The sequence below is a fragment of the Cetorhinus maximus genome, chromosome 6 (assembly GCF_964194155.1).
Source record: "Cetorhinus maximus chromosome 6, sCetMax3.hap1.1, whole genome shotgun sequence".
Taxonomy (NCBI): Eukaryota; Metazoa; Chordata; class Chondrichthyes; order Lamniformes; family Cetorhinidae; genus Cetorhinus; species Cetorhinus maximus.
In genome coordinates, this window is record NC_135884.1 from 11,270,088 (window position 1) to 11,290,744 (window position 20,657).

Here is a 20,657-nt window from a genome sequence, read left to right on the forward strand (position 1 = left end):
GTGACAGAAAATGTGTAAATTTTGTAAAGTGGTGTAATTTAAGTGTAATATTTAAATTCCAACTGGCAGGGTGACTCTGATTGGTCAAGGCATTTCCCTGGAGAACGAACCAGAGAATGGCTATCACCTAATTTGTTTGGTTGAAAGAGGCACAATGGACGTACATGCTCTTTCTGTTTGCAAAGGACAGGGCCCTGTGTATTAATATTTGTAACTTCTAACAGGCGTAAATAAGCCATTTTACGAGCCCAACTGATAATCTTTGTGGCCTGGCTGGTGCATTCTTCATGGCAATGCCTCTGCCAATCAGAATCTACTTGCCAACCAATTAGCACTCTCTTCTCATGCAGTATAAATTGTTATTCCCTTTACATTTGGTATACTTGCGAATTGTCCTGACATGTGCAAGATGAAAAGTTTCGATAATATATCTTTTTTCAGCAATACTCAAGTTCTGTACTACCAAATGATTATTTGTGCAATATTTATAAGATATGTAAATAAACTTTATCTGATATATGTAATGTTTAATTTAATTGTTTCTTTTCTTGCCTCTCTGCTCTTCCCAATAAAAATTATTTTTTATTTGTTTGTTCACGGTGTGCAGGTGTCACCGGCTAGGCCAGCATTTATTGCCCATCCCTATTTGCCCTTGAGAAGGTGGTGGTGAGCTGCCTTCTTGAACCCCTGTGGTGTAGGTACACCCACAGCGCTGTTAGGGAGGGAGTTCCAGGATTTTAACCCAGGGACAGTGAAGGAATGGAATGGAAAGGAATGGAAATATATTTCCAAGTCAGGATGGTGAGCGGCTTGGAGGGGAACTTGCAGGTGGTGATGTTCCCATGCATCTGCTGCCCTTGTCCTTCTAGGTGGTAGAAGTCACGGATTTGGAAGGTGCTGTTGAAGGAGCCTTTGTGAGTTGCTGCAGTGCATCTTGCAGATGGTGCACACTGCAGCCATTTTGTGCCAGCGGTAGGGGAAGTGAATGTTTAAGCTGGTGAATGGGCTGCTTTGTCCTGGATGGTGTCAAGCTTCTTGAGTGTTGTTGGAGCTGCACTCATCCAGGCAAGTGGGGAGTATTTCATCACACTCCTGACTTGTGCCTCCTAGATGGTGGACAGGCTTTGGGGAGTCAAGAGGTGAGTTTGAAAGTTTGAAACTTACAGCTACAGTCAATGTCTCTTTCAGTTAATTCACTAGCTTTTCACAATTGAGCACACATCATCAAGCTGAATAGCAAGGTATTCCCGTACGAAAGTATTAGGTGGGTTCACTATATTTCCCGTGCATAAATTGAGCTGAGCTGGCGACAATCAGTGTCAACTCTTTCCGGCTGGGAAAAAGACGCAACTGGTAGCAATCTGGGTCAACTGTTGCCAACTGGTCCCGATTCCCGTTTGGCTACTGCTCCGGCCATTCCGGCGAGCTGTTTTCTCATTCTGGGCGAGCGATGCCATCTTTAAAAAGGAACTGCTGCGACACAAGGAGTTACCGACAATTTTGTGACTATTTCAAAAGCAAAGGAGAAATGAAACTGCAGAAACAAGCTACAATTTGATTTGTACTCGGTTAAGGAAATACAGCATTCAATCTCACCCGATCAAATAATCACATCGCGTTCAGAAGCAGCACAGCGATTTCGGTAACTGTGGAATTAGAACTGGAGAACTTGCATGGTTGACAGTTTTGCATTTATGAAGGATACTGGATAAGATGGTAAGTGCATTTAAGATTTCGTGATGACAGTAGCTCCTCTTCCAGCTGGGGTTCAAGTACAATTATAAACTTATTTTCCACTGCTCTGCAAAGTTCCACTTGCAGACAAAAATGGGGGAAATGGCTTTCCAGCTTTGACTTAGCTTCAAAAATTCAAAACCAAAATTATTGAATGAAATAAGTTCATATATTTATTATTTTACTTTACATTCTCCTCCCCCCTTTCCTTCTTCCTATTTAGAGTAAGGTCTCTGCTTTGTTCAGCTTCATGACCGAGACCTGACAGATGTACCAGGGTGGTGCTGAACTAGCCAGTTTTCCATTCCGTACGGCTTTAGGGGGTCCTGTCCTTCACTCCTATCACTCTATTCTGTCTCAATGGGCTGCACAGTAACATATGCCAGCTTACTTCTCCATCTCCAACCTGTCCTATGTATTACAACATGCCATGGACAATGCTACAGCGTTGACATTGAAAGTACAGGAGGGAAGCGTTTATTTTTAAATGACAAAAACATAGATCCACATAGGGAGAAAGCATTTCCTTTTGGGAGACAGAAGTCGCTGACAGCTGTGGCCTCTGGAGGCTGACAGTTTGGAAGGGCACCACGGGAAGAGGCAAGCAGGAACGAAAAGCTCAGCTTGGCCGAGAAGGGGGCCCAGAGAAAACAGAGGCCAGTGAACCATGCACCTTCTCAGCCCAGAGTCTTCCTCTGCAGCAAATGCGGCAAGAGACTGCCCATGCCAGAGCGCGCTCCTGAGCCACATCCAGGTGATGCTTAACACAGAGTTAACCACTGCAGCACAAACCACCCTCTTAGGAAACAGAAGGCTGCCACAGATTTCCATTGGTACAGGTGTCCAGAATAAGGGGGCCTAACTTTACAATTAGAGTTTGGTCATTCAAGAGTGGAGGGGTGTGGGTGATAAGTGGAGTTTTCTAAAACCCCAAAGTCTCTCTGCCCCTCTAACTCTTTTTAAGTTTTAATGTACAGTATCAGCATTTTATTCTTCTTCCTAAAATGCATCCCCTCATATTTCAGATCTATGACAGGTAGTATTATTCGTAATAATCCTACCCAAACAGCTAGATGTAGTAGATTAGACACGCTTAACCACACCGTCCTCCTTAAACACCTCCCCGCCCTCAACCCGCTGAGTGGGACTGGACTTGTATCGTTCCATCCTTATCTGTTCAGTCATAGCCAGATAATGGGTTTATTTTCCTGTTCCCTTATCTTTACCTCTGGAGTGCCCAATGATCTACCCAGGCCCCTGAATGGCTCCTCCACCACTCGTAGGATTATTGAAAGCAGGGTCAAATAGGCATCCCTTTCGTACAGGCTGCAAGTAACAGCAATGGTGTTGCAGGACACACTTCCGTCATTTGCAAAACACCAACCAATTAATCTTCGCAGATTTATCCTATACACTTTCACTGGGCAGATGATCCATCATTCTGTGCTCTGTTTTTTTAAGTGATGTTGGGTGAGAAATATATATTGTCCAGGACACCAGGGATAACTCCCCTGTGCTTCTTCGGTTTAACGTCTCGACTAAAAGGCAACACCTTAAATAGCGCAGCACTCCCACAGTACTGCACTGCAATGTAATGCTGCCGTTAGCTGCTTAAAACTCTTGAACGGGACTTGAACCCACAATCTTCTGATTCAAAGTGAAATGTACGATCCACTGAGCTATGATTGACAGAAGGAAGCTAGCTGCACAGAAATGCTGTTTGAGTATAGGAGCAAGGGTGCCTTGCTGCAGCTGTACAGGGCCTTGGCGAGACCACACCTGGGGCAGAATTTTCACCTCAGTGGGCAGGCGCACGCCCAACCCGCTTGAGCGTGAAATGACGTGCGCTGACGTCGGGCGAGCATCCCAGCGTCAGCGTGCTACCATGCGATATTTCGGCCAGCGGGCGCACGGAGAAATCAGCAGCGCGCCCGCCGATAATCAAAAGGCCTGTTAAGGCCATTAAAGTCATAACTAAATTACATTTCTCGCTGCCCGTCCATCCAACCTTACGGTCGGCGGGGCTAGGCGAAAGGGCCAAGCGGCCTTTGCACTTTTTGGAAAACCACATCCACGGGCGGGATGAGGTTTACAACAGCAAATAAAAATAAAATTTAAAAATTTTAAAATTTAAATAATAACATGTCCCTGCTCATGTGATACAGTCACGCGAGGGGACATGTTTTATAACATTTTATGTGCCTTTATTTATTTTTCTGAAAACCCTCCATCTCCCCGAGGCAGCTCTGTGCCTCAGGGGGGTTTACAAGTGCGCACTTGCCCACATGCGCAAAGGTCACGCTCGCACTCCCCCACCCTGCCCGCACAGGCAGCGCTGACTGCTGCCACTCGCGTTCCACAATGGGGCAGGCCTTAACCGGCCCGCTAACATGGAATCGCTGTCCGACACCGATCGCGAGCGGTGGTCAGCTTCCCGACCGCCCCCTCCCACCCCCCCCGCCAAGCCCACCCGACAAGGGCTAAATTCTGCCCCTGGAGTATTGGCCAGAATTTTTAGCTTAATGGGCGGGCGGGCAGCCGATCTCTGCCGCCGAAATGATATTATCATTTGCTGGGGCTCCTGGCCTGCCCACCAGCAAGGCATTTAACCAGCTTAATTATCCTGTCAATGGCCTCAAATGGCCATTGACAGGTCGGCGGGTGGACAGCTGATTTCACTGTCCGCCCAACTTCCTCACTATTTAAATGGACCGGGGTGACATCGGGGGTTCCTCTAAGTGCATCATGGGGTATGGGGAGAGAGTGGGAGTAGGGCGTTGAGATAGAGGATCAGCCATGATCATATTGAATGGTGGAGCAGGCTCAAAGGGCCGAATGAATGAATCCTGCTTCTATTTTCTATGTTTCTATGCTTGTATTAGATAAAGCATGAAAAAGATATATAATTTTCATTTTGCTTTCTGACAGGATATTTGCAAGAATTGCCTGAGAGAAATACTGCTTGTCCTATTCAATTGCATCCTTGTTTGGTGTCGCTTTCCAATTTACCTGCCTTGTGATAGTGTCCAGTTGTCCAGAATGTTTGACTGTAGCAACAGGGGTTTAACGTCAGTGCCAAGAATCATATCGGAAAATGCAACCACCTTGCTGCTGAACTTAAATCGGCTTCAGGAGATCAAGAACCAAGATTTCTCTGGTATCCCAAACCTTGAGACAATTGACCTGAGTTCCAACTGCTGTCCTGGGAAACTCCGCTCACCTGGTCAAGAATGCAAATTAACCATCAAATCTGAGGCCTTCCTTCACCTTCACAGGTTAAAAAGAATCGACCTTACAGGAAACAGTCTAACGAGCATCCCACCATTGCCTGCAAGCCTTAGAGTCTTGAGCTTGGTGCTCAACAATATAATCAACCTGCAATTTAGCAATATCTCCAAGCTGGTAAACCTGGAAGTTCTAAATGTTAGCGAGAACTGTTATTACCGAAATCCATGTAACAGCTCATTCACCATTGCGGAGGGCACCTTTAAGAACATGCACAGGCTGCGCATACTAGAGCTGAACGCCAATAGCATGATGGTGGTGCCCAGGGACCTTCCACGGTCTTTGACAAAGCTGAGCCTCTGTGAGAATAAAATCTCATGCATTTCGTCAGACGACTTTAAAAATCTCACTCATTTGGAACATCTTCTTCTGGCATGGAACTGCCAAAGATGTGATCATGCTGCCCAACCCTGTTTCCCTTGCAAAGGCAACAAGTCTATTGAGCTGGCCCCTGACGCCTTCCTCCACCTTAGAAAACTGAAGGAGCTAGTCCTCAGAGGCAACTCTCTTAGGTGCCTAGATGACCGGTTATTCCAACCTCTAGAAAGTTTGACCCAACTTGATCTATCAGACAACCTTCTTGCCCTTGAAATTCCAAAAGCCACATTTTTTGCAAACTTGCACAAGCTTGAGGTTCTCAACTTAATGTATAACTATGAGCCGCTCAGAACCTTTGAAAGTCTGCTCCTACCTCCTTCTTTTGCGCATCTGACATCCTTGAGAAAATTTCAGATCGATGGGTACTTCTTCAGCAAGTTAGATAAAGATGGCATATGCCCTTTACTCAAACTTCCCAATCTTAGGTCAGTAAGCTTCCGCATGAATTTTATACAGGAGGTTGACTTGAAACTCTTCAAAAACATGAAGACAATGAAATATATTGGGCTGTCGGAAAACAAAGTGTCTTTTCCACTGCAGAATTCCAACCACTTTGGTGGTGAAAATGACAGACTTAACACGGACCCCAGCGACTATCAGCAGAGGCGATTCCCTGAAAGAAGGGATAAATATGAGAATATCGAGATGGCCGGGCCTGAAGCTAAGGCTTCTTCTGAGACCTTTTCTTTTCAAAAATGTTCCTCTTTTGGAAAGACCTTTGACTTATCATCCAATAACATTGCAGATATTAAACCAGAAGCTTTTGAGGGGCTGGAAGACATTGAATGTCTTTTGATGTCTAGCAATTATTTGACACAGGCTTTAAATGGCTCACAGTTCAACAGATTGAAAAAACTGAAATATTTGAACCTCGCTCACAATAGAATTGATTTTTACTATGACACGGCATTTACTGAGATCCCAATGCTTGAGGTATTAGATCTCAGTTACAATAGCTACACTTTTGAAATGAAAGGTATGGGACATAGTTTCAATTTCATCACAAACCTCACTTCTCTTACGAACTTGAGTCTAGCGCATAACAAAATAGCGAAACGGGTGTCAAGTGAACTACGCAGCAGCTCTTTGAATATGTTAAACTTTACGGGGAACATGTTGAGCACCATGTGGGAAAGTGGAACAAACACGTACTTGAAATTTTTCTACAACCTTCAACATCTAACGTGCCTGGACATCTCGAACAATATGCTGAAGACAGTGCCTCCGGAAGCAATGGTTCAATTCCCGCCAAGCCTGAAAAATCTTTACATCAACAACAACCTGATTGACTTTTTCAACTGGGATAATCTAACCGCGCTGCCAAACCTAGAACTTCTAGACTTAAGCAATAACTTGCTTCACTCTTTACCCACAACACCATGTCACTTTCCCAAAACATTTTTCAAACTTATCTTGCGGTACAACAAGATAGCAGAACTTCACAGCGAATTTTTCTCTAGAGCCAAAGCGATGCGTTACCTTGACTTAAGCTATAATTATATAAAGATATTGCATGAAAACAGTTTTCCCTCACAGTTACTGGGAAATTTGCAAGAGTTAGCTCTGGGCAACAACCCTTTTAGCTGTATCTGTGACGCTGACTGGTTTATCCACTTCATCGAAGACACCAATATATCATTGCCACATCTCACCACGAGTTGGAAATGTGAGTTTCCAGAGTCGGAAGAGGGAAAGAGCATCCTTTCAACAGATCCCCTTTCCTGCCAGAAGGTTTACGGAAGTGTAAGCTTTGTCTTGTCTTTTCTGGCAACAACGATTTTCACAGTCCTACCGATATTAAATAAGTTGTTTGGTTGGGATTTTTGGTACACCTTCTATCTCTGTGCTGCCAAATTAAAAGGCAGTGCAACGAAGGACTCAGGAAGTCTGCAGTATGATGCATTTATAGTTTTCGACACCACATGCAAAGCAGTAGCTGAATGGGTCTATCACGAGCTTGTTGTCAATATGGAGAAGAAAGGACCATACAGTTCCAAGCTTTGCCTTGAAGAGAGAGATTGGATTCCTGGCATGTCATCATTACAGAACTTATACGACGCTATCTACCAAAGTAGAAAAACAATCTTTGTACTGACAAACTCTTACTTTGTAAGCGAACAATTAAGGCAGGCCTTCGTTATTGCACATCAGCGGCTATTGGATGAGAAGGTGGACGTCATTGTCTTGGTCCTTTTGGATCAATGTTTGAGGAATTCAAAGTATCTGCAGCTGCGCAAGAGGTTGTGCAAGACCTCTGTCTTAAGATGGCCCCACAATCCACGTGCAGAACCCCATTTCTGGCTCAAATTACAGAAAGTATTGACCAGAGACAACAGGTTACAATATGATCCAAATTTCAGTGAGAGCTTTTTATCCTTTGAATGTAGTTTAAAAAGCGTCTTTGTCACAAAGTGGCAAAAACTTTAATTTGAAGAACAAGAAAGGACAAAATATTTTGGTAACCTCAGCTGCAGCAACAGTGCTAATAAATCTAGAAATTCTAGACTTAAGCTACAATGTACTTCACTGGTTGCCCACAAAATAGTGCCCCTCTCCCAAAACATTTTCCAAACTTGCCCTGTGAAACAATGGGATAACAAAACTTCCTAGAAGTTTACTCTTTCAATACTGTCTGGGTAAATGGAACCAAGTCACCAGACATTACTAGGACAAAATGAGTCACTTCCTGCACATCTCCCATGGGTGACACAGGTTAATAATTCACTTCCTTCATAGCCCTAAGAGGTGCATAGAGTCATGGAAATGTTAAAATAAATCTTGTTAGAGCTACTGTTACAGTGGCAAAACTAAGAGAGAAATGGAGGAAAAGGAGATAATCTGAAGAACTAAAGACTTGATGAAAAACACAGCTCCAGAAGTATTATATTTAGCATGATTTTCATACTGATTTTGTAATTATAGGTTTAACTTTAAATTTTTAAAACTACTGCTGAATCAAGGTTGTTTTATTGTTGCAGTAAGGTTTGTTTCATATCCTATTGTTGGACAGGGAATTTAACAACAGGCCAATCTGGGATTCTGTAGGTGTTGGTTCTGTCCATAACTCTACTGAATATTCACTCCAACTTTTTTGATAAAACTACCAACAGGAGGAATTTCATTAATCCATGGGGGCTTTGACCTAAACTGTCAGGAAGATATAATAATGTTATTGGAGTTTGTTGTAAAATAGTAGTATCTGTGTCTATATGTCTCTGTGTGTGTGTGAGATGTAATTGGATTAAAGGCAGCTGGTCTGAAGGCTTTGATGCAGTCATGGTAAACATGGGGGAGGTTTAGAATGTAAGGTGTAAAGGGATATTTGCATTTGTAAATAAACCAGACTTGATTGTTTTCAAAGGAGGGGTGAAATGTGTCACCTAGCCAGGTGAAGTTTAGAAACAGTGTGTTTATTTTTCCCAAAGATTACTGGTAAAACTTAGTGCTATGACAGATTTTTATTATCAGAAAGATGAAGTCCAAAGACATAGTTAAACAATGGGAATTTGCATTCAAAGGGGAAAATATGTATAAAGGAGTGAAGGCTGTGTGTAAGGGTAGGCATTTTAAGATCTTACAAGTGTGTGAAAAGCCTTCAGCATCTATGCCTCAAGCTGCTGTCTTCAAAGAACTGAAATGAAGAAAACTCACCTTGAATTCGACTTGTTCAGGGTGTCATGTTTCTTTGCCTGGGTCTTTTAAAAGCTATGTGTCTTACTGTTGCCTTAATGAAAGTATAATTGGGAGTTAGATTAAGCAGGGGATTTAGAAGTTATTACAGTAGTAATTTGTAAACATATGTATGTGTTTCAAAATAATTTTTCTTGTTAATAAATGTTTAATCTAGTTTTGTAAAAAGCTATAAGACTTGATGGTCTTTTTACTACTGAATTCAAGGCACGCACCTCGAAATGTATACAAATTGCAGAACAAGTTGTGGCAGTTATTTCAAGGTTCCCTTTGGGATTTGAACAACTCAGCATTTACCATCAGCTGTGCCATAACAAAACCATGTGACACACAAAGATCTATAGGGGTAATTTTGACCTCCGGCAATAGTTTCATTGAATTCAATGGTGATGAAATGTCAGGAGAGGTGCATAATGGCTGGCTGAATTAATGACACCCATTTCACACCAAACCCCCAAAGTCAAAATGGCCACCTACCTGTCAGTAACCTTGCCCCTGATTACCACCTCCCTTAGACAGCCCAATTGAGATAGAGAACTCATTCAGAACTGTTGGTCTTATCCCTCCACAGCACACCCTAAGCCACTCTGGAAAGAGATCTTTGTGCATTTTAGTCTTATTACATAGTTTGAATTCATTGTTTTGTAGTTTATTTTGTCATCTTCTGTTTGCTTTTAATTCTTATGTCAGCTTGGCTTAGGGCTCTGCTATATTATCCCAGCACCTCGCAGCATCAAATTGTCCTTAAAGTATTGCTAAACAGAGGGGACATGGGGAGGTTCTACTAATTTATCAGGCTCATCTCTTAATGTGTCCAATTGCATTTGATTTTGAATATATCCCTATTATTGTCAAATGAAGGTCCCATTCCTAGGGAGCCTACTTGGAATGGACATAGAGTAAACAATTCCGGGTGCTTGCTCCTGGCTGAATGTATCTGATTGATGGCTTCCATGCCCCACAGAATTCATATATTCACAGAGAAATCACCATAGATGAAGAAATGGTGCACGGGTTCCTTGAGGAATCAAAGTAGGAATCCGATGTGAAATATAATCACAGATTATTTTTATACAGATTATTTTTGTGTTGAAGTGTTGCTTTGCTGCATTTATATTCAAAGATGGTTATCATTAGCCATCTCTTCATACTTTTTTGTACTCCTTCTAGGATATATAAAATTAAATTAACAAAGTCAAATCCCTGCCTGATCTCTCTCTCTCTCTCTCTCTCTCTCACCCCCTGTCTCTGTGCTTTACCCTGCTCACCAAATGGATTTTCTACCATCTCATCAACATGTCAAGCTGCAGAATTGAATGATTATATCAACTGAGGCACTGACAGTCCACAAACTGCAGTCTCACTGGTATATACCCATAGGAATCGTAGGAACAAGAGAAGGCCACTTAGCCCCCCACCAAGCCTGTTCCATCATTCAATTAGACCATTGCTTATCTTACCTCCATCTGCACTCCCCTCCATCTCAGTTTCATATCGCTTAATATCCTTGCCTAACTAAAATCTTCTAATGTTACTCCTGAAATTTGCAGTGGGACCCTCAGCTGCTTCTTGAGGGGAGAACATTGTGGATTTTCACTGCCCTTTGTGTGAAGAAGTGTATCCAGATATCGTGCTTGAATGGCCCAGCTCCAATTTTAAGGGGCTGGCCCCCTTGTACTGGACATATTCCTCCCCCACCGGCTCCGCCCGAGGAAATAGTTTCACTCTATATCTACCCCATCAAATACTTTAATCATCTTAAGTACCTCATTTTGGCTTGATAGTCACAGGAATGAAATAACTTAGGTATAAAAGGGAGATTAGAGAAACTAGGGCTGGATTTTCATTGTTGGGATCGGGTTGGAATGAAGGTGGGCGACAAAAAAAAACGTGAGCCGACGTTGTGCCAGGACGTCCCGCTTCCGTTCTCGCCCCTGCCGATTTTCACAGGGACGGGAGGAAAGCCGGGGAGGGGTGGGGGTGGGGGAGGGGGGGAAGGGAGGGGGGAGGGGAGTGAAGTCCCCCACATCGATAATCGGACGCCTTCAGGTGATTAAGTCGCTGCTCAAGAGTTTGCCATCTAAGGTCTTGAAATTTTGGCGGGTGCGGGTGGCATTTGGTAGCTGAGCAGCTCCCGCCCGTCAGGCGCGGGGTTAGCATCAAGGACCGAGTTATATTTAGTTGAAAATAGTGGAAGTTTGGAAGAAAATCAGTTCAAACGGCAATGAAATGTTAATAACGTTGATATTCCCCTACCCTCGCAGGCTCCAGCTCTCTATCTACCCCGGCCAAATTGAAAATTCAGACTCTTTCTTCTTTTTTTAAGACCACACACAAAAATGGCAGCCACAGCAATGGGCCTGCTTCCCTGGTGTGCCGCCTCTACTCCCACCCACCAACCGCAGCCCCCTGCCCCCTCCACCCCCCCCCGGCCGCCACTCCCAACCCCTCACCAATTAACCCGTCGCCTTCAATAGAAATCGGAAACTTCCCCTGTTTCCCGTCAGGGACAGTTTCACGACCCGGAAACGAACCCACCTCCTATATCCTGCCACCCCCACCCCCCCCTTGCCAAAGATCCACCCCCAGGCAGGTTTTGATCTGAGCATAACGTGTAAAAATGGACTAGGTTATTTCCAGTAGTTAGTGAATTGAGCAAAGATGCAAAGTGTGAGGATGGGCAGGAATTCACAGAATCACACAGTGCAGAAGAGGCCCTTCGGCCAATCGAGTCTGCACCAACACGTGAGAAACACCTGACCTACCTACCTAACCCCATTTACCAGCACTTGGCCCATAGCCTTGGATGTTATGACGTGCCAAGTGCTCATCCAGGTACTTTTTAAAGGATGTGAGGCAACCCGCCTCCACCACCCTCCCAGGCAGCGCATTCCAGACTGTCACCACCCTCTGGGTAAAAAAGTTTTTCCCCACATCCCCCCTAAACCTCCTGCCCCTCACCTTGAACATATGTCCCCTTGTGACTGACCCTTCAACGAAGGGAAACAGCTGCCCCCTATCCACCCTGTCCATGCCCCTCATAATTTTGTACACCTCGATCAGGTCGCCCCCTCACCCAAGTCTATCCAACCTCTCTTCATAACTTAAATGTTTCATCCCAGGCAACATCCTGGTGAACCTCCTCCGCACCCCCCTCCAGTGCAATCACATCCTTCCTGTAATTGATTCACGGGTGAGGCTTTTGTTAGGACACAGATTGCCCTATCAGAAGCAGTGATAGAAACAGCAGCTTTGAAAAGGAAAATGCACAAATAGGTCAAACAGGATAAATAAATATGAGGGTGTATGGGGAAAGGGGAAAGGAACGGAGGGCTAGCAAGGACGTGATGGGCTGACTGTCCACCTGCATATAAAATGCTCTGGGATTGAATATTCGCAGAGGTTCTCCTGATCACTCAGCAGAACCCCCAGAGAAACAGCATTCAATTCGTCCTCCCAGGTTCTCAGCAGATCAGCAACAACAACAACAATTTGCATTTATATAACACCTTTCATGTAGTAAAACTTCCAAAGGTGCTTGAGGGGAACATCATCAGTCAAAATTTGACACTGAGCCCCGTAAGGAAATATTAGCACAGGTGATGGGAGGCTTGTTGAAGATGTGGGTTCTAAGGAGCGTCTTAAGGGAGAAGAGAGAGAGAGAGAGGGAGAGAGGGAGAGAAGAAGTGGAGAGGTTTAGGGAGGGAATTCCAGATCTATGGAGTCAAGGTAGCTGAAGGCATGGCCGCCAAAGGCAGAGAGTAAGAAAACCAGGAAGCACTAGAGGCCAGAATTGGAGCAGCGCGGTGTTACTGAAGCAGGGTAGGTATTCGTAAGAACTTCTGTGGAAATTCAACTCACTTCACTTCAACTTTTTGGGGGGGCGGGGGGGGTCCCCAGAGATGAAACCATCTGAGCACAAAAATACATCTGGGGATCCCAGTCGAAATGGGGGAACTCCCCCAGTGCACGCCACAGTCCCAGTCCCACGGTCCCAGTCCTACATTCTGCCATCAAGGATGATGATTATTTCAACAGATACACGAGAACAACAGATTTACAAAAAATATATTTTATTTCAGTTGTGAGTAAAGACACTAAAGGCAAAAATCAAATACTTTAAAGTTCAAAACCAGAAACTTGGGACAGAAGGATTCTCTTTGCAGGATATTGAATTAATAACAAACCAAGCAAATATAAAGACAGACAAGTTTTTAACAAAATTTAGAATCTGGTACAAAATTCAGTGTCTTCTTTCCATATTAAAACCATTATACTGGTTCCTGCGAACCTTATAGGACTGTTCAGTAATAATTCAGTGCCCAGTCTGGTAGTATTTCAGAACAAGCTCGTTCCCCGAATGGAATCTGTCTCAATCCTACTCACATCCCTCACCCGCTCCTCTCTCTGTGACGCCATCACCTTTAAAACATCATGGGCAGAATTCTCCCCCCGTCCGGGGGGGAGGGTGGGGGGAGTTCAGGCGTGGGCGGGGCCAATTAAGGCCCGCCCAGCGTGACATCTGCCAGGAAGCGCTATGCGCTCCCTGTGCGGGCGGGGGGAGGGATTCCCTCAGCCGAGAGTGCGCTCTTGCGCGCACGCGCACGAAAGAGCCCACTCATCTCCCTGAGGCTAAGTGCTGCCTCAGGGAGATCGGCGCCAAATTCAAAAATGTTAAATATAGAAAAATAAAATTTCCCTGACACTGTCACGTGAGTTGAGACATGTCCATCACTTTTAATTAAACTTTTATTAAATTTTTAAAAACCTACATGAAGCCTCATCCCGCCCATGGATGAGGTTTCACGCTTTCTCTGAAGCCCGCCAGGGCTCCCGGGCCTGCCCGCCAACCTTTAAGGTTGGACGGGCAGGTCCTTTAATGAGTTCAATTACTTTTTAAATGGCCTCAATTGGCCATTGACAGGTCGGCGGGCGCACAGCTGATTCGGCTGAGCCCCCGCCGACCCGAAAATTGAAATGAGGCGGGATGACGCCGGGAGTTCTGCTCAACGTCATCCCGCGTCATTTTACGTGTCGGCGAGAGGGCTCCGCCCCCCCCCCCACCCGCTCGCCGACCTCAGTATCCTGCCCCATGAGTCTAGAAATTGTGCTGAGATGCTAAGAGGTGCAGAGAGTTAAGTGTCTGTCAAATACTTTTGCCAACTATTTTAATGGAGACATTACTCCAGTTGAAAAGGATGGGTTAATGCTTCTGAAATGAAAGGTGCAGCCATTTCGAGCAGGCTCAGGGTTCACAAAATAACCAGCGTCATTTCCAAGTTTAGGATTTTACGTCAGTGATGATAAAGTTGCTAAAAAAAAAAACCCTTTATCAAATGTCGGTTTGTTCTGATGAAAGATCGTTGATCTGAAACATTAACTCCATTTCTCTCTCCACATGCTGAGGTGTTTCTAGCATTTTCTGCTTTCGTTCCTTTATCATATGAGTCTGGCAGCCACTGTTTTACATGGTAAACACTCACTTAATAATGTCTGAGTATTGCAACAGGAGTCACAATTAAGTAGGCAGCCCAAACCTTAAGCCAAATCCTTCAGCTTAATGTCCTGCCCTGGAAACCCAACTCCAATATGCTTCACAGCGCATTATCATTGCTATTCCACTGGACACTCAAGAATGTAACATTAAGCATCTCACTTGATGTCAACATTATCTCCATGTTTAGAAGTGACACTGAAAGGGTGTAGTGTGTTGGTGTAGCGATGCACACTGACACCACAGAAAATATAGGAATTTCAGGACCACCAAGGTCCACCTAGTTTGGCTTCTACCATCCTGGTAGTTGCATGATGCAATGATAATGAAGTTAGTCATTAATCATAGTAACCAATCTATCAATTGGTCTACAAGAGACCTCGACAAGATGCAATGAAAATCGCCAGTGATAGAGAGTTTTGGGAACCATAGGACCAAAGCCACTGGTTCCTCCAAAGCACACTACACTGGCCAAACGTCACATCTCAAATTGCTGTATCCCAAGAACATTATGGTGTGGTTAACACCAACAGCTCCTCACAGGGAAAGTTCCTGATTCACAGGGTTTATGACTTAGGCAGCGGAGATGGAGAGGAAACAGACAATTTGTCCCAGGTCATTCTCGTAGAAGTCCGGAAGTGGAACAACTTAACCAGCCTGACGCGGGAGTGACACGCATGGAAGGGAAAGTGGGGAGGGGGGAATGGAAAACAAATAACACAATAATCGAACCACAGACCGAGAAACCAAAAACTCCATCTAGTTTCTCCCAATTGGGCTGTAACAATTCTGAGGGTCTGTCTGTGAATTCTGTGGAGGGCGGTGTGAGCTTTGCAAATCGCCTGTCTCATGAACACAAGAGTGGTCATAGGAGTCAAACACTTGCACAGGGACATAAGAACATGCCATTCAGTCCCTCAAACTTGCTTCTTCAATCAGTTAGATCAAAGTTGATCAGCTTGGTTTGATACATGATTTTAAAGAATGTATTACCTCATTTTTAAAGTCTACAAAAAGACATCTCATGAACGTATAATAAAGGGATATACAGCATCAAGTCTCCATGTGAACAGGGTGTTCAGACAGCCAAACACTCATGTCTAATTTACCTCTAGTAGCAGCTAATCAAATTGCTCCACTTGATTACAGGACCATAAACAACATCGTAAAAAATAAATCTATTTTCATAAAGGTAATTATTTTTTGTTTGGAATATATTGCAAGAGTTATGAAAGATATATTTATACAGCAGTAGAGCGACACAACATCACGACATAGGTCACACTTAAGAAACAGTATATTCTATAAGTCTACAGTTCAATGTATCTGGTTTTTGTGTGTATCACAAGAGCACAGGAACAGGAGCAGGGGCCAAGCCAATCAGACCCTGCAGCCCGCCCTGGCATCGAAAGAGATCGTGGTGGATCCCCATCAGGATCAGGACCATCAGTGCCGAGGGAATGGGACACTTTGCATTTCAGGCACCTCCCCAATGTCGTCGCCAGTCACTCCTCGTTCCTTCAACCCCGCTTTAACGAGGCCCCTCAATACCGCCCCTCAAAATGGGCGTCCCTCCGTGGTCCATCCCCCACACCAGTCACGGTGGAGCCTCTTCCGAGTGAGATCGCAATGTAGTGATATGAGACGAGCTTGGCTCAGTTAATAGCGTTCCACACTTCGGGATCAACAGGGGGAGTTTCCACCTCCGACCAAGTCTTGAGTGTGTAGTTTAGAATGATTCAACAGTACAGTAACAAACGTGGCGTTGCATTCTTGGAGGTACTGGCCTTTTAGGTACCAAATGAAGATCCCTCTGCTTGTTCAGATGGATGTTAAAGCTGCCATCGCATGATTTGAAGAACAATGAACTGTCCAATGCCCCTGCCCAGCACCCACCCCTCTCCACCCCACTCACTCACGAACTCCACCAGAAAACTAGGCTCATCCACAACTGATCTTGTTGCTGTTAATGAAAAGCCGCTGGCTCGTTTGCTAATGAAGGCAACAGTCACCGTATTCCAGCGGGAATTAACTTGGGTCGATTTTCATGTGGCCAAGTTGGCGATAGGATCAGAGGGGCGGAATTTTACGGCCCCTCCCACCAGCGGGATTTTAAAGGTCCCGCTTAAGTCCATGGATTTTGAATGGCTCGCCGCCCTTTTACAGCCCCACCCACGGCCGCCTCAGGACCGTAAAATTCCAGCCCATAGGATGGGTGCACAGAAGGAGGCCATTTGGCCCATCGCGTCCGTGCTGGCTGTCTGCGAGAGCAGCTCAGCTAGTCCCGCTCCCCCCGCACCCGTGACCCCTCCTCGCCCCCTCCCCCTCCCCTCACCCCCCCTCCACCATCTTTTCCCCGTAACCCTGCAACTTTATTCTCTTCAGATAATTATCCATTTCCCCTTTGAAAGCCTTGACTGAATCTGCCTCCACCACACTTCTCAGGCGGCGCAGTCCAGATCCTGGCCACTCGCCACGTGAAAAATGCTCTTTCCTCACGTCGTTGCTCGGACTTCCTTTAGCCAATCAGAAGCAGCGATGCCCCGAAAAGGGGATCCATAGGTTTACCGCCTCATTATCGCTGGCGCTCCCAGCTGCAGCCATCTTTAAACATCGAAGCATCCACCTTTTTGAGGAACGGGGCTTCTTATTACATGCCTGTCGGGGTCTAAAGGCGTACAAGGGACACGCATTGCCATTTTAGGACAGAATTGAGCAACGGTTTGAGCCACGCCTGTTCTTTTTTATTCATTCACGGGGATGTGGGCGTCGCTGGCCGGGCCCAGCATTTATTGCCCATCCCTAGTTGCCCCCTTGAGAAGATGGAGGTGAACTGCCTTCTTGAACCACTGCAGCCCATGTGGTGTAGGTACACCCACAGGATTTTGGCCCAGCGACAGTGAAGGAACGGCCGATATATTTCCAAGTCAGGGTGGTGAGCGGCTTGGAGGGGAACTTGCAGGTGGTGGTGTTCCCACGTATCTGCTGCCCTTTGTCCGACGGCACAGGCAAAAGAGGCCCTAGGGAGAGGGGACAATTAGAATCATGTTGGTGGGGGGCCAGGAGCAGGAGTGCTCCCTCCAGACCCCCACAAAAATAATGATACAATAGGCCAGGGTTTTTAGAAAGGCAGGGTTTCCCTTCCCACCATCTGAAGTGTTGGCGGAGAACACGTCCTTGCCGATACTGCCTGCCCAATAGCCACTTGGCGCTACAACGAGTGTTAACTGGCTTTGGGCAGGACTTCTGCCTCACTCGGAAGGGAGTCCCGCCTCAGAGGGCTGCTGGCTAATCTGATTGGCTGGAAGCTCTCTAGTCCCTGCAGCGCCAGAAGCTGTAGTGGACAGGACGGGGACTGCATGCAGGCCCCGGAGCCTAAGTCCCAGGGTCCAGGACCAGCTAAATGGGGTGGGGGTGGGGATGGGAGGGGAGGTGAGGCCCAAGGGGGTGAGCGGAGGAGGGTGGGGATGTTGGTGGAGAATCCGGGAGGGAGGAGGAGGAGGGAGGATCTGGAGGGGCCGGACATTGGTGGGGGAGGGGTGCGTGGGGAGCGCCCAATGTTAAAAGAAGGCTGCTGAAAATGGCACCTCCCCCCCCCCCCCCCCCCCCCCACCTCCCCCTTCCCCTTCCCACCCAAGGTCTGAACACCAGCCCTTTTCGAGATTCCCGCTGACCCTGAACCCTTCCCGCCAGCCTGAAAACTGAGGCTGGGCAGGAGACGGCCGATAAGCGGTCAATAATTGACCACTTAAGGGCCTCAATTAGGGGAAGGGCAGGCAGGGCGGCCTAGGCCTCGCCATCCCAGCATAAAATTGCGGCGAGGTCACGGGTGTGGGCGGGAGCCCGGTGGGGGGGCCGTCTGAAAGATTTTACAGTCAGCCCCTCCCACCCCCGCTCCCGCTCCCGTCCCCCCCACCACCCACAACCCACCGGCAGGGGCCCGTAACACTCTGCCCAAAAAATAAGTTTATTCCTGCCCCTCTGCTACCTTAAAACCACAACACTCCCGCCCACCCTGCCCCCTCCTAGCTGTGGGCTTGGGCAACGGCAACAACAATTTCCATTTATATAGCACCTTTTGACAAAACAAAACTTCCTAAGCACAGTGTCACGCCGGTCCGAATCCAGCAAGCCCCCAATGGGGAGATGCCTGCGGCTCGCTGATTCCGTTTAAATATGAGGGTTCGGGCCTAGTAAAAAGGCTTCAGCCTCTTCAGCCCCTTCCCTGAGGCCCGGTGGAGTGGTGAAGCCTACGCGTCCTGACCAAGGGTGAAAATCTCCCCCCGACTGTGTGACATTCTGGTGTCAGAGAAGGCTTTATACGAAGGTGAGTCTGTGCATCTTTCTTTTCACAAGATTACAATAGGAACGGGTGCAGGCCATTCAGCCCCTTGAGCCTAGTCTGCCATTTAAGTGGATCAAGGCTGATATCTAAGTCAATATCCTTTGATAGCAAAAATCTAGCTCTGATCTCGGTTTTAAAATTATTCCGGAAGAATACAATCTTTTTTTTTTAAATCAATAAATTTCTAAGTTCTTGTCTCCACCATCCCACATAGTCTAAGTGCTGATGACTATCACAAAAACCCACCCTAACACAAGTCGAAGGTTTGCCTCACCCGGGTCTCTTGTGCTGCTTTCAGGTTGACAAGGAAGCAAGAGTTTTCTTTAAAACGTGACCTCGCCACCCTCGCCGCCCTCGCTGCTGGCTGGACAGCCCAGGATTACTCTCCAAGGCCTGGCCACTGTTCTGCCGGTTTAGTTTGGTGGGACGTATTCCCCACTGACCCCCGTCGCCCTCCCACCCACCCTTCCACCAACCTGCCACCAACCCCTAGTCCTCACCATCACCCCCCCACCACCACCCCCTCCCCAAACTGCCACCAACCCCTAGTCCTCACCATCACCTCCCCACCACCAACCCCTCCCAAACCGCCACCAACCCCTAGTCCTCACCATCACCCCCCCACCACCAGCCCCTCCCCAAACCGCCACCAACCCCTAGTCCTCACCATCACCCCCCCACCACCACCCCCTCCCCAAACCGCCACCAACCCCTAGTCCTCACCATCACCCCCCCACCACCCCCTCCCCAACCCACCACCAACCCCTAGTCCTCACCATCACCCCCAGCGCCTCACCCCCCCACAAGCTAAATCAGGCCTCAAGTGATGTCGTCGGAGCCTGGCCTGCATATTTAAAGTAATTCCTCCCCCACCCCGATTTCCGGCAGGTGTCCCTCTTACCTCAGCATTGACAGCATTTCCCATACCCACTACCCCCTGGAAAAAGAAGGGCCACATGCAGATGGGGACACCGCCGCCTGTGAGTTCCCCTCCAGGTCCCATACCAATCCTGGTCTTGGAAATACGCTGCTGTTCCTTCACTCTGCCCCCACCCATGGGTGTACCTACACCACGCAGACTGGAGTGGCTCGAGAAGGTAGCTCACCATCGCCTTCCCAAGATCAACCCACTATGGTGGCTGGTGGAAATTAAATTCCATCGATAAATCTGGAATATAAAGCTAGTCTCAGTAATGGTGACCATGACAACTATCATCGATTGTTGTAAAAAGAAAAGAACCATCGGGTTCACTAATGTCCCTTTAGGGAAGGAAATCTGCCATCCTTACCTGGTCTGGCCTACATGTGACTCCAGACCCACAGCAATGTGGTTGCCCCTCATGAGTGCCCCTTGAAATGGCCTAACAAGCCACTCAGTTCAAGGGCAATTAGGGGATGGGCGGCAAATGCTGGCCTCGCCAGCGACACCCACATCCCATGAAAGAATAAAAGGGGGGGGGGAAAAAAACACAAGGGGCAGAGATGCCCGCATCCCACGAATGAATAAAATACACTGCTCAGAGGAGCAGGAAGAAAACAGAATGGGAGCAGCATGAGAGCACGGTCAGTATGGTTAAGTCCCACAGATGATTTTCACCGTAGAGCTGGAAGAAGGTTAAGTGGGTTCCTCACAAGTGCATATATAAAGTATTAAGTAGCATCGTTAAAGTGAACACGGAATGACAGTCAAATGGCCAATGGGACAAAAGGGGCATAAATTTAAATGAGTGA

At 46.6% G+C, this 20,657-nt stretch overlaps 1 protein-coding gene across 1 annotated transcript; it reads left to right on the top strand.

Annotated features, from left to right (window-relative positions):
* The first annotated feature begins 1,559 nt into the window (after positions 1-1,559).
* tlr9 (toll-like receptor 9) lies at positions 1,560-10,273 on the top strand. The gene is made up of 2 exons (XM_078543162.1): positions 1,560-1,716; positions 4,663-10,273. The coding sequence occupies exons 1-2, from the start codon at positions 1,714-1,716 to the stop codon at positions 7,822-7,824; spliced, it is 3,165 nt and encodes a 1,054-aa protein (XP_078399288.1). The 5' UTR covers positions 1,560-1,713; the 3' UTR covers positions 7,825-10,273.
* The last annotated feature ends 10,384 nt before the right edge of the window (positions 10,274-20,657 follow it).